The sequence below is a fragment of the Pongo pygmaeus genome, chromosome X (assembly GCF_028885625.2).
Source record: "Pongo pygmaeus isolate AG05252 chromosome X, NHGRI_mPonPyg2-v2.0_pri, whole genome shotgun sequence".
NCBI lineage: Eukaryota > Metazoa > Chordata > Mammalia > Primates > Hominidae > Pongo > Pongo pygmaeus.
The window spans coordinates 19,264,691-19,278,620 of NC_072396.2; the positions used below are offsets into that span (position 1 = coordinate 19,264,691).

General features: G+C 40.3%; 1 protein-coding gene across 9 annotated transcripts in view; it reads left to right on the plus strand.

Annotated features, from left to right (window-relative positions):
* Positions 1 to 13,930, plus strand: part of PPEF1 (protein phosphatase with EF-hand domain 1) — a 150,796-nt gene that overhangs the window by 75,260 nt on the left and 61,606 nt on the right. For all 9 annotated transcript variants that reach the window (XM_054472363.2, XM_054472358.2, XM_063660913.1 and 6 more), the window contains 2 exons: positions 5,519 to 5,633; positions 9,431 to 9,477. In XM_054472363.2, the coding sequence (XP_054328338.1) occupies positions 5,519 to 5,633; positions 9,431 to 9,477 (162 nt within the window). The remainder of the gene's footprint in view (positions 1 to 5,518; positions 5,634 to 9,430; positions 9,478 to 13,930) is intronic.

A 13,930-nucleotide genomic window follows, 5' to 3' on the forward strand; every position in this document is an offset into this window, starting at 1 on the left:
GGATTTTGATAGGGATTGCATTGAATTGCTATATCACTTTGGGTAATAATTGCCATCCTCACAATATAAGTCTTTCAACCCATGGTGTCTTTCCATTTATTTATGTCTTTAATTTCTTTCAGCAATGTTTTGTAGCTTTTAGTGGACAAGTCTTTCATCACCTTGGTTAAATTTATTCTTAAACAATTTATTCTTTTGGTTGATATTATGAAAGGAATTGTTTTCTTAATTCCTTTTTTGATTGCTCATTACTTGTGTGTTGATCTTATACTCTGCAGCTTTGATGAATATACTTGTTAGCTCTAGTAGTTTGTGTGTGTGTGTGTGTGTGTGTGTGCGCGCATGTGTGGCGTATTCTTTCGAATATTCTATATACCAGATCATGGTATCTGTGAATATAGTTTTATTTCCTTCTTTCTGATTTGGGTGCCTTTTGTTTCTTTTTCTTGCTCAATTGCTCTGGCTAGAACTTCCACCACAATATTGAATAGCAGTGTGAAAGTAGGCATGTTTATCTTGTTCCTCATCATAGGGGGAAAGCTTTCAATCTTTTACCACTGAGTGTAATGTCAGTTGTAGGTTTTTTATAAAAGTCTTTTATCATGTTGAGGAAATTTCCTTCAATTCTTAGTTTTCTGAGTGGTTTTATCATGAAAAGATGTCGGATTTTGTCAAATGCTTTTTTTTTTTTTTTACATCATTTGAGATGATTGTGTGTTTTTTACCCTTCGTTCTATTAATGTGGTGTGATATATTGAATAATTTTCTTATGTTGAACCAACTTTGTATTTCTGGGATAAATCCCTCTTGGCCATGGTATATAATCCCTTTAAAATGCTGTTGTATTTGGCTTGCTGGTATTATGTTGAGAATTTTTGCATCTATTTCATAAGGGATATTGGTCTGTAATTTTCTTTTCTTGTAGTGTCTTTGCCTGGCTTTGGTATCAGGGTAATACTGATCTCATAGAGTGAGTTAGGAATTGCTTCCTTTTATTCTGTTTTTTGGAAGAGTTTAAGAAGGATTGTGTTAATTCTAATTTAAATGTTTAGTAGGGTTCACCATTGAAGCCATTTGGTCTTGGACTTTTCTTTGTTAGGAGGTTTTTGATGACTGATCCAATCTCTTGTTCTAGATCTGTTCAGATTTTTTATTTCTTCTTGAGTCTCTTTTGGTAATTTGTGAGTTTCTAAGAATTTGTTCATCTCATCTAAGTTATCTAATTTGTTGGTGTACAATTGTTCATAGTATTCTCTCATAACCCTTTTTTATTTCTTTAAGGTTGATGGTAATGTCCCCACTTTAGTTTCTGATTTTAGTTATTTTCATTTTCTCTCTTTTTCTTAGTCAGTCTTGCTTAAAGATTTGTTAATTTTGTTGATCTTTTCAAAGAACCAACTTTTGGTTTTGTTGATTCTCTCTATTGTTTTTCTATTCTTTATTTCATTTATCTCCACTCTAATTCTTATTTTCTTTGTCAAAATATTAAGTTAGTTTATTGATTTGAGATCCTTCTTTTTTAATGTGTGCATTTACAGCTACAAATTTCTCTCTGAACGCTGCTTTTGCTGTATCCCATAAGTTTTGATATGTTGTGTTTTCATTTTTATTCGTCTCAAAGTATTTTCTAATTTCCTTTGTAATCTTTTTATTACCCATTGGTTTTTTAAGAGTATGTTGTGTAATTTCTACATATTTATGAATTTTCTAGTTTTGCTTTTGTTATTGATGTCTAGTTTCATTCCACTGTGGTCAAAGAAGATACTTTGCATGATTTCAGTCTTTTTAAATTTGATGAGGTTTATTCTGTGGCCTAACATCTGGTCTGTCCTGGAGAATGTTCCATGTGTCCTTGAGAACAATGTGTAGTCTGCTTTTGCTGGGGAGAGTGTTTAGTAGATATCTATTAGGTCTAGTTGTGTGTGGTCTCTGAAATCTCTGTTCCTTTGGCTTGTGTTAAGTTAGTGTTTTGACAGAGATTTCCTTGAACACCAGGAGCGATTTAAAAAAAAAAAAGAAAGGGAAAAAAAACAACAACAAATATTTGCAGATTGGCTCTGTGTTGGAGTACTCCTTCAACTCCTTGGGCCATTTACAAATCTTAGTCTTTACTTCCCGCTTGTGCTGAACCATTGTTCAGTTTCCTTTTTCTCGATTCACTGTTTGGTTGCTATAAACTTTGAGTATTTTCCAGAGTTCTGACAAAGTTGATTCTGACAGGGTTTGTTTGTTTGTTTGTTTTTGCTTGATTTGTCAATGTTTTTGTGGCGGAATGGAACCTTAGAGTTGCCTACACGACCGTTTTCTCTGACATCACCCCAGTACCCTCATTCTCAGGTTAGGACCCTAAAGGGCATACCTAGGAGTAAGAGTGAACTGGAAGACTGGCTTTTCAATGATCAAAGAACAGCTTGGAATGAATCATGTAATTCCTGAGATTGAATTGAGATCATCTTAGATAGCTAATGCTCCTAACCACCTGCCAACAGCAAATTTAAGTCTTCTCTGGAAGACAATAGGCCTGAGATTGTTTGTTCAGTTTTTCTTTCTTCCTTTCTTTTTTAAAGGCAGGATCACACTCTGTCACCCATGCTGGAGTGTGGTGGCACTATCATAGCTCACTGAAGCCTTGACCTCCTGGGCTCAAGCAGTCCTCCCCCGTCAGCCTCTCAAGTAGCTGGGACTGTAGGCACATGCCATCATGCCCAGTTAATTTTTTATTAGCTTTTGGTAGAGACAAGTTTTCACTGTGTTGCCCAGGCTGGTCTCGAACTCCTGGCCTCAAGTGATTCTCCCACCTCGGCTTCCCAAAATGCTGGGATTATAGGCATGAGCCACTGTACCTGGCCTCAGTTTTTCATATGCAATTTTCAGAACTCAATACAAATATAACCAAGCACAGGAGGTTATAAGACACATGAAAGAAAACTGAGGCAAACAACAAACAATGGAAACAGACCTGTAGGGTATTTGGTTAGTGGCATTATCAGACTCTGAGTTTAAAATAAATATGCTTAATATAAATTCAAGGAGATAAAAGATACATCAATCCGAGGAGCCATAATAGAGAAGATTGATAATTCTGACTTTATAAAAATGAAAAGACTGTTATTAAGGGAAGAGTAAAAGGTTCAACACAGTGTACAGAGTAAAAACAAAAAAAGGATCATGTATATTTTGATTTTTTTAATTGAGAAAAAATTCATCTAATATAAAAGTGATCATTTAAATCATTTTAAAGTGTATGAGGCCGGGTGCAGTGGCTCACGCCTGTAATCCCAGCACTTTGGGAGGCCGAGGCAGGCGAATCACTTGAGGTCAGGAATTTGAGACCAGCCTGGCCAACATGGTGAAACCCTGTCTCTACTAAAAATACAAAAATCAGCTGGGCATGGTGGCACGTGCCTGTAATCCCAGCTACTCGGGAGGCTGAGGCACGATAATCACTTGAACCCAGGAAGCAGAGGTTACAGTGAGCCGAGATCGTGCCACTGCACTCCAGCCTGGGCGACAGAGTGAGACTCCATCCCCCCACCTCCCCCCAAAAAAGAGTGTATGGTTCAACAGTTTTTAGTATATTAAAAATGTTGTGCAACCATCACCACTATGTAATTCCAGAACATTTTCATCACCCCCAAACAAAACCCTTTACCCATTAGCAGTCACTCCCAGTTGCTCCCTCCCCCAGCCCCTGGCAATACTAATTTACCTTCTTTCTCTATGGATTTGTCTAATACGAACACTTCCTGTAAGTGGAATCATACAATATATGTGGCCTTTTGTGCCTGGCATCTGTTGCTTGGCTTGTTTCCAGAGTTCATCCGTGGTAGCATGGATCAGTACTTCCTTCCTATTTTTAGCTGAGTAATGTTACTTTGTATGGCTATAGCACATTGTATTTAAGGGATTATATGTTTATACATGCATTTTCGTATTCATCTGTGGTTATATTGATTTTTGTATGCTTGCAAACACATAGAATATTTCTGGGAAAGATACGATACTTTTAACAGTGGCTGTTTCTAGGGGTAGAGATTAGGGGAATAAGATCTGAGGGAGACGGAAAATGACTTTTCATTGTTTTACCCATTTCTACTGTTTAAAATTTTATTTCAACTAAAAAATTGACTTGTTTCTCCATTTTAAAACTACTTTTTTTGAGATAGAGTCTTGCTCTGTTGCCCAGGCTGGAGTGCAATGGCGCAATCTCGGCTCACTGCAACCTCCGCCTCCCGGGTTCAAGCGATTCTCCTGCCTCAGCCTCCTGAGTAGCTGGGACTACAGGCGCATACCACCATGCCTGGCTAATTTTTGTATTTTTAATAGAGATGGGGTTTCACCATGTTAGCCAGGCTGGTCTCGAACTTCTGACCTCAAGTGATCTGCCCGCCTCGGCCTTCCAAAGTGCTAGGATTACAGGTGTGAGCCACTGTGCCCGGCCCTAAAACTACTTTTTTAAAAAGAAATATTCTTTAAAGGTAGTATTTTCCTCCAACTTAAAAGAATGTGACTATTTTATTCAAGTGGTTATTTAACCTGAATATATTTATAAATGGAGAAACTGCCATCTGAGTTAATCATCTTGAGCATTTAATATTGCAGTTGTAAATATAATTCTAATGCTATGGAAAGATAGCCTTATAGGCAAGGACTAGTATGACCAAAATGATTTTAGTCAGTCCAAAGACCCAGAGAAATTATTTTCATAATAATTTTCTGTTGTTGCAATATATTCTCAGTGAATATTTGTTGATTTAGCTTTTTTAAAAAAGAAAACTTCCCCTTTAGACAACAGTTACTCTGATAAGTACTACCAATGGACCAGAAAAACTACAATGATAAGCTAAGGTAACACTGAAGCCAGTGTTGGGAATCAATAGATTACATGTGGCTGGGGGTGGTGGCTCATACCTATAAACCCAACACTTTGGGAGGCTGAGGCAGGAGGATCATTTGAGACCAGGAGTTCAAGACCAGCCTGGGCAACATAGTGAGACCCTATCTCTTCCCCACCACAAAAAAGGAAAGAGCTTGAAAATCCATTGTGAATTTTTCACTTACAGCACATTTCAATTCAGATTAGCTCCATTTCACATGCTCAGTAGCTCCATGTGGCTAGTGGCTGCCATATTGGACAACATAGGTCCAATATGACGATAGGTCTAAATAGTTTTGACCTATTAAAATACGTTAAATTTGTGTGGTAGTCACATCTCTGCTGTATTATATTTTGGAGTATGTATTTATAGTTTTTTTTCATTCTCCCTCTCCTTTTTCTTTTTCTCTTGGGCTCTAAGGACCTGGGATGATGATTCATTTTCTCCGTTACACACGTCCACTGAGGGCTTATTATATGCCAGACACCGTGCTAGAATGATCTATTTCAGAATAATTGAAAGGTTATCCTGAAATACAGTGACCTGAAACGTGTGTGCGTGCTCCACCTTTACAGTTTTCTATACAGTCATGTCTTTCTTCCTTGTTCATTACATCTACTTCCTCTGCTTCCCCCTCACAGATACTTCATGCCCATTATGTCTTAGAGGTGCTATTTGAAACCAAGAAAGTCCTGAAGCAAATGCCGAATTTCACTCACATACAAACTTCTCCCTCCAAAGAGGTAACAATCTGTGGTAAGTTTCAGAGCAGAGTTGTCAAATTAATATTTAGGAGCCTCTTGGTCCTACATTGTTTGCCTAACTTGAAAACTGTGTAAATTGGACTGTGTTAAGGGAAAAATGTTAATATAGAATTATCTATCATGATAATACTGTTCCCCATCTTGTCTTTGTTTTGCATACCAGCTGGCAGGAATTAATTATGTGAGAAATTAAAGAGCTCATAGCTTTTTATAAAGGCAGACAGCATTTTAATATGGAAAAACCACCCATGGGTGGAATAAGCATTCTTTGCCCTCCGTCTAGCTCTCATTATCTTTGTTCCACGTTGCTTTTTCTAGGTGGGCCTCTGCGTGCCACTTATGCTGGGAAGAGAAAAGCCCGTGGCGGGGTGAAGATTAAATTCTTCTCTGCCCTTGGCTGCTGTTTTAGATTTTTCCAACTGGTCTCTGCAGCTTTTAGAAGAGTGGGAATGTCCCAGAAATCTGTTTCTTGTTCTTTTAAATAACAAGATTTGAGATTTTGCTATCATATAGGCCAGCCTGGCAGGATATTGCTTCAAGAAACAGTACACATTGAAATTCCTCACAGTTGGTGCTCAGCATGCTTGCAACCGTTTGAGAGTGGGGTGCGTGGAAGGAACAGCAATTCCCTTAACTTCTAATTAAGCCTTTAGGTTACAAAACAGTGATTGTTATTTTCCAAATCAGTTTTTAGCCTGCATTTCTCTTATTCTGGCAGGTAGAACTGAATTTGACAATCTAATTAAACTATTTGCATTTCTAGCGTCTGATAGTGGTGGCAGGGACTTGATGTAGCAGTGCCTACCTCATGACATGCCCTGACTCAGGTTTTTGAAGAGTCTCTAATGGTTCATTTCCAGCCTCATCAGGCATCACGTCTCTGACTAGCAGATGATTCATCTCAGCAGTGGGGGGTCTTTTATTCAAGGCCTCACCTGGCCTTTTCATGGAAAATAGAGACTTTGGGTCATGAGGCTCAGAAAGCCATGCCACCCTGTGAAGCCTGTGAGGCCAGGGCTAGGTGTGCTCTTAGGATATATAGAATAGCCCAAACTGAGAATGGGATCCGCTCCCCTGTGTTTCACTGGGAGCCACTATAGACTCATCCTTGCCAAAAGGATCTGGAAGAAGACACACGTTAATTACAGGGCAGGGCAGTCCTAGAATCCCACAGTGTGAGAACTGAAGGGTTCTCTAGTTTATTCCTTGCTCTTATGGGTGAAATTGAAGCTCAGAGAGAAAAGTGGCAGGATCAGAATTAAAATCAGGTCTTCTGTATCCCAGGTTAGAGGCAGCCCCACATCTGCCATCCTGACTCGCATTATGTACCTGATGGTTCATTTTCCATCATGAGACAAAGATTAGGGCATGACTTAATTGGACATCTCCATTCGTTAAAGATTTCCACATCTTGGCACTTATTTCTAGACTTTTTCATGTAGCACCATTGGTAGGGGGAAAAGACAAAGCCAGTGGGTTTTCTTAACATGGGAATATTATTATTTTCCATTTTTAACAGCTCATTTAACTTCAAAAATTTCGTGATTATTTATAATAAAATTTAAAATTGGGGCCATAACTTCAAAACCATCTTCTGTTTAAGACGGTGTTAGGAAAGGGGGAGAGATTGTGATGAAAATTTGCTATTATTTTAATTGTGAGATGCATTTTTTTACATGTACATCTAAATATGCCCCATAGTTTTCAGCATGCATGAAATTTAAGAGGATTTTTAGTCTGCAGTTATATTATAAATGATAACCAATTCTGCACTCATGTTTTTGTTGGCAGTGGAAATATCTTTCTGTCCTTCTTCCCATGGTACAAGTTTTTCTTTTGCTGTCCAACTAGAAGTTAAAAATATTAAACTAAGTAAAGAGTCCTCCCATCTTTATGTCCTTAGATTTAGAATGAGACCATATGAAAGCAATGAGATTTAAGCACACAATGATACTAATATGCTAATAATATTATAGTAGTATTTTATAAATAAGTGCTGGTGATATAGAATTTCTATTTTATTATTCCTAGTATATTTGGAGTCTTCTGTTGCATATATTTGGTTAATCTTGGTTGTGGGATTTTAAGCAAACTGAGGGAAAAGTATTCGTAAATTAAATTCTATAGTAATTAAGTTGGATACAAAGAATAAAAATGTATGAGCAGAACTTATGAAAGATATTTTACCTAGAAATAGTTATCCAAATAGGGCTTTTGGATATTCACATAGTCACTCATTATTATTGCTATTTTTTGAGACAGAGTCTCTCTCTGTCGCCCAGGCTGGAGTGTAGTGGAGTGATCTCAGCTCACTGCAACCTCTGCCTCCCAGGGCTCAAGCGATTCTCCTGCCTCAGCCTCCTGAGTAGCTGGGATTACAGGTGCGCGCCACCACACCTGGCTAATTTTTGTATTTTTAATAGAGACACGGTCTTATCATGTTGGCCAGGCTGGCCTTGAACTCCTGGCCTCAAGTGATCCACCTGCCTCAGCCTCCCAAAGTGCTGAGATTACAGGCATGAGCCACCGTGGCTGGCCTTATTTTTTAATTAATGGCTTCAGGTACTCATGATCTCCCCTAGTTGGCTTTCATTTTTTTTCTATGTCTCATCAAAGAATGTCAACTATCTACTCACAATGTTTAAATTTCAGATGCTGCTACTGGAGTATATTGAAAACATGGCCTTAAAAAGCTATATACTTAGCCAAGAAATGTATTTATTGAGTGCCTCTTATCCACTGGGTCCTATGGTAGGCACTTGGGGATTCAATGCTGACTACAATAGATACTGTTGCTGCTCTCCTAGGGATTACAATGTGGGTGTACAGAATAATCGCTAAGAGCCTGAGGGGTTTTTTGTTTTTTGTTTTATTTTTGAGACAGGGTCTCACTTTGTCACCCAGGCTGGAGTGTGGTGGCATGATCACAGCTCACTGCAGCCTCGACTCCCCAGGGTCAAGCAATCTTCCCACTTCAGTCAGCCTCCTGAGTAGCTAGGATCACAGGTGTGTACCACCAAACCTGGCTAATTTTTTTTTTTTTTTTTTTTTTTTTTTGAGATGGAGTCTTGTTCTGTCGCCCAGGCTGGAGTGCAGTGGTGCAATCTCAGCTCACTGCAACCTCCACCTCCCGGGTTCAAGCGATTCTCATGCTTCAGCCCCCACAAGTAGCCGGGATTACAGGCGTGTGCCACCATGCACAGCTAATTTTTGTATTTTTAGTAGAGACAGGGTTTCGCTATGTTGACCAGGCTGGTCTTGAACTCCTAGGCTCAAATGATCCGTCTGCCTTGGCCTCCCAAAGTGCTGGGATAACAGGTGTGAGCCATCACACCCAGTCCAGCTTGAGTTTTGAAGTGAGTTAAAGTTGGGTTTGAATTCTTGCTCTGATACTTGATGGCTGGGTATCTTTGCATAACTTACTTAACTACTCTGAGCCTCATTTGTAAGATGAGAATGATGAAGATAAAACCCATCTCATAGAGTGGTTGTAAGGACTGAACTAGATAATTCATGTAAAACCCTTAGCACAGTGCTTGGCCCAGAGTGATCGAAGCCCTGTGCAAATGACTGGACTGAACAGGTAATTGAAGCACTAGATGCTGTCCCCACTATAGGAGAGGAAGAGAAGAGTGCTGTGGAGACAAATTGCCTGTCAAATTAACATCGTCATAGGATAAAGACCCAATGCCCTGAGAACACTTGGAGTGGATCAGCAGTATTTCACTTTTAAAAATGGGCATTGCATCTTGTTTTCTACTGAATACTGATTTTTCATTTGCACTGCAGGTGATTTGCATGGGAAACTGGATGATCTTTTTTTGATCTTCTACAAGGTAAATGATGATTTTGCTAAATATTAGCATTTTTCTTGGGGGAGGGCAGTCTTAGGGCAGATAACAATATTAGTTTTACTAGAGATATGTACAAATACAGATATAATGCTACTGTTTTTAACCAGGAGGCTCAAAGATTGGTAGAGCCATATCTTTTTTTTTTAACACACATCTCATAAATTTTTAAAAAATTGTACTTTGGGCCTTCATTCTACATTATTGTTGTCTATGTATCCATTAGGATTTGTACTGGATTGTATTTATTGTCTTTATCACATCATAAATGTCTAGATGGTACAGGATGGGGAGGGATGCAGTCTGTTTTATTTTAATTTTGTTCAGGGATGAGCATGTCACATACCAGTCTTCTCTTCCAGTGCACACTAATTATGCATGAGTGGAGTTGCCTATGATAAGGAATAAGTTCCAGCATGCTCTCTTTTCTCCCCTGATTCGCCATCCATGGGCTCAGTTGTTCTTCCAATGCTGTGCCTCCTCTTCATTTATTGCATTTGGCTTGTGAGAGCCAGCACAGAGGGCACAAAACTGCTTGGCCAGCATGGAGTTTCTCCGCATCTCTTTGATTGGATTTTTTTCTGTCTCTGGGCCTAGAGCTGCAGCCTAAATGTTTGCTTCAGGGATGGCTGACTGCATATAGAAAACTGATCTTGAGGTCCCAGAGTTGCAGCCTGAATGTTTGCTTCAGGGATGGCTGACTGCATATAGAAAACTGATCTTGAGGTCCCAGAGTTGCAGCCTGAATGTTTGCTTCAGGGATGGCTGACTGCATATAGAAAACTGATCTTGAGGTCCCTGCCCTCACGGTGGTTACCACTTTACACGGGTCTTCTGAATGTCTCTTTTTGATTAATGCATTTATTGCTCACCTACCCCTCTGATCCCCACAACTAGCATGTCAAATAATTGGGCATAGCATAGGTATCTCACATGGGTGGAAAGAAAATATATTCTGATTATTATTGTTACCAGAGAGGGGTCCCGATCCAGACCCCAAGAAAGGATTCTTGGATCTTGCACAAGAAAGAATTCAGGGTGAGTCCATAGAATAAAGTGAAAGCAAGTTTATTAAGAAAGTAAAGGAATAAAAGAATGGCTACTCCATAGACAGAGCATCCCCAAGGGCTGCTGGTTGCCCATTTTTATGGTTATTTCTTGATGATATGCTAAACAAGGGGTGGATTATTCATGCCTCCCCTTTTTAGACCATATAGGGTAACTTCCTGAGGTTGCCATGGCATTTGCAAACTGTCCTAGTGCTGGTGGGAGTGTAGCCGTGAGAATGACCAGAGGTCACTCTTGTTGCCATCTTGGTTTTGGTGGGTTTTAGCTGGCTTCTTTACTGGAACTGTTTTATTAGGTTGGTGCAAAAGTAATTGCGGTTTCTGCATGCTCTGGTTCAAACGCCTCTAACATTATTGTTCCTGGACCAAACTGAGTGTTAGGCTGCTATTTCTCATGGCCCAATAACAAGATGCAGATGAACTGGGAAGGAAGAGAGTTTTTATTTCTGTAAGTGGCTACAGGGAGAAGGCCTGGAAATTATCACCAGACCAACTCAAAATTACAAAGTTTTCCAGAGCTTATATACCTTCTAAGCTATATGTCTACATGTAAGTGTGCATTCGTCTCAAGACTTAAGTGATTAACTTCTTTTAGTCTATAACTAAGGTCTGGGTCCTGAAGACCTTCCTCTGGAGCCTCAGTAAATTTACTTAATCTAAATGGGTCCAGGTGCTGGGATGATTACCCTTATCTTGTCTCCTGCTAAATCATGGATGTTGGGGAGTTCCTTTAGACCCCCAATAAACTTGTTTGTGGAGACCTGTGGAGTTTCTTCAGACCCCCAATAAAACTTGTTTAATCCTAAATAGGTCCTGTTAAGAATTCCTTCGTTATCTTGCCGTGCTTTAAGGCCCAGGAAAGGCCTAGACGAAACTCTTGGTGGGCTTTTGTTACATTCCAGCCTTTGTATAGGGCACTGGCTCTTTGAGCTTTTAATATTTAACTGAACCACTCAGTCAGTACTGAAACAGTTGTTATGGAGGCCTGTGTTAGTGAGACCTGGCCTGCCACATTTTGATGACCAATCAGTTCCACTCTTTGAGGCTGTGAGAGCTTGAGTGAGCCATACAACCTCCATGAACTGCAATTTTTTTTTCAGCTGCAATATTATCTTGAGCTTCCACCCCATAAGAGGTTGTCTTCTGGATAAAATAAGTATCCAAAAGCATTTTTAAAATAATAAATTATAATAGAAATACAAGGTTTTCACTTCATGCATTAGATTAGCAGCTTGGAAGGGAAGGGGACAGGCCAAACCAGGAGTGGGTGGAGCCAGCACCTAGGAAGATGTTCCATTGAGACTTCAGCGGGCCCAAGCCAGGACTTAGAGTGTGACTGTCAGAGAGTGTTAGGAGGTGTCCCAAATAGCAGGTTGGTGTAGGAAGTCCAGGTGAAGGTTTGCTGGCAGGGAGCCGAGGGGGCTGGTGAAAGAGCAATTCTGGACATCAGCCACAGAATCCAAGCTGGGTAGGGAAGTAAGAGAAGCCAGGATGGGCCAGTCAACTGGGAGAAGTAGGAGGGTAGTAGGACTGGAATGCTGACCGACTGTGTCAGGGAGCAGGCTGACTGCAGTGAGGGCCTTAGGAGGTAGGATGGTGGGAACTGCAGGGGGAGCAGTCCCAGGGCAAGGGATGCCCTGGGGTGGAGCCTAGAACATGGGCGGCCCAAGCCATCGAAAGAGAATATTGGCGATGAGGTGGGCAAGGACCTGGAAAGCAGGTGTGTTCAACAGTGGGGGGCACCACGTGGACCCAGATGAGGAGCAGGGGAAGGAAGTTTAGTCAGAGGTCATGGGCCTGAACGGAGGGTGGTGGGGTGTTTCTCTGTGAGCAGCCCTGCGGGCAAGCTGAGCCTCCCCTGCTCCTGGGCCTGAGGTGGGTGTCCTGGGGACGGGTGGGTCCTTTCCTTCAGAAGGGCTGCAGGAGTCGGGAGTGCTGCTGCGCTCTGGAGGAAGCCCAGGCCTATGGAGGAGAGAAGCCTTTCTGAATAAGTTCAAGGTGGAAGGGGCTTCATTGACCATGAAATGGGGATTCTGCTGGCCCCACTGGAGTGCCGTGGGAGAGGTGAAAGGATGGACGGGGATGGGATTTATTTAACTTGGGACGTAGCTCCACACCAAATGTTCAGAAGTGCGGTCCGGCTATTGTTGACAATTACAATGTGAGGAAGGAGCAGGGGGCAGGGTATGTGGAGAACAACAACAAATCTGGTCATTCTTTATCTAGAGTCTTGGGAAATATATAAAAGGGAAAATAGTTGAGTAAATTAAATCGGGAACGTAGTCACTAAATTCCAAGGCATTTAGAAAAGAAAATTTCTTTATTTCGTATGAAAGTGCGATAAGGGATAGGACTCTGGAGTAGACAGATGATAAAAGAGAATTCTAACATATTTCTTTAATTCTGTCTGCAAAACTATATGGAACATATAAAACTGGAAGGTGCTAATGTAAAGATTGAACAGGAGGAGGTGGGTGGTAAGAAGTACTATAAAAGGAACTAAAGGTGAAAATATAGCATTCAAATGCAAGCAAGATATATTTGGAGAGCTAACCAATGACAGTGCTAAGGAAATGGAGATTGCTAGCCCAGTGATGAAAGACTAGGGCACTATTATATTTAGGATGGATTTGGGTAGAGAGGTGAGAGGGATGTCTGGAAAACAGAAGTGTGCAAGAGCCATGGATTACAATTCTGGCAGGCGTGAGTGAGAAGAAGGTAAAATGCATCTTGGACATGGAATGAACCACATACACCAGAATCTCGAAACTGCCTGGTTTAAGGGGGGAAACCGAGGGAAGAGCCATTGATGACAGCAAGTTTCCACTTTAAGAAACTGAAAAGAGATCTAATGTACAACATGAGGATTATAGGTAATAAAATTGTACCATATATGGGATTCATGCCAAATGAGTAGATTTTAGCTGCTATTGCCACAAAAAAACAAAAAATGGGTAACTATGTCAGATGATGGATACTTTAATTTGCTTCACTATAGTAACCTTTTTACCATATATATGTATTCTGTAACATCATGATATATTATACCTTGAATGTACATGGTAAAATTTATTTTTTAAAAAAGAAGAAAATAGCAACAATGATAAAGCAATGGGGAAAATAGCTGATAACAATATCAGTAGTATTTTCAACAGTGGTACAGCAGAAAACCTGGAAACTATATTATTATTTTAAAGGAATTTATAATAAGTGAATAAATACATTACTTTCATTTATCTAGAAAAAGGAAAAAGGCCGGGCACAGTGGCTCACGCCTGTAATCCTAGCACTTCAGGAGGCTGAGGTGGACGGATCACTTGAGATCAGGAGTTCGAGACCAGCCTGGTCAACATGATGAAACCCCCATCTCT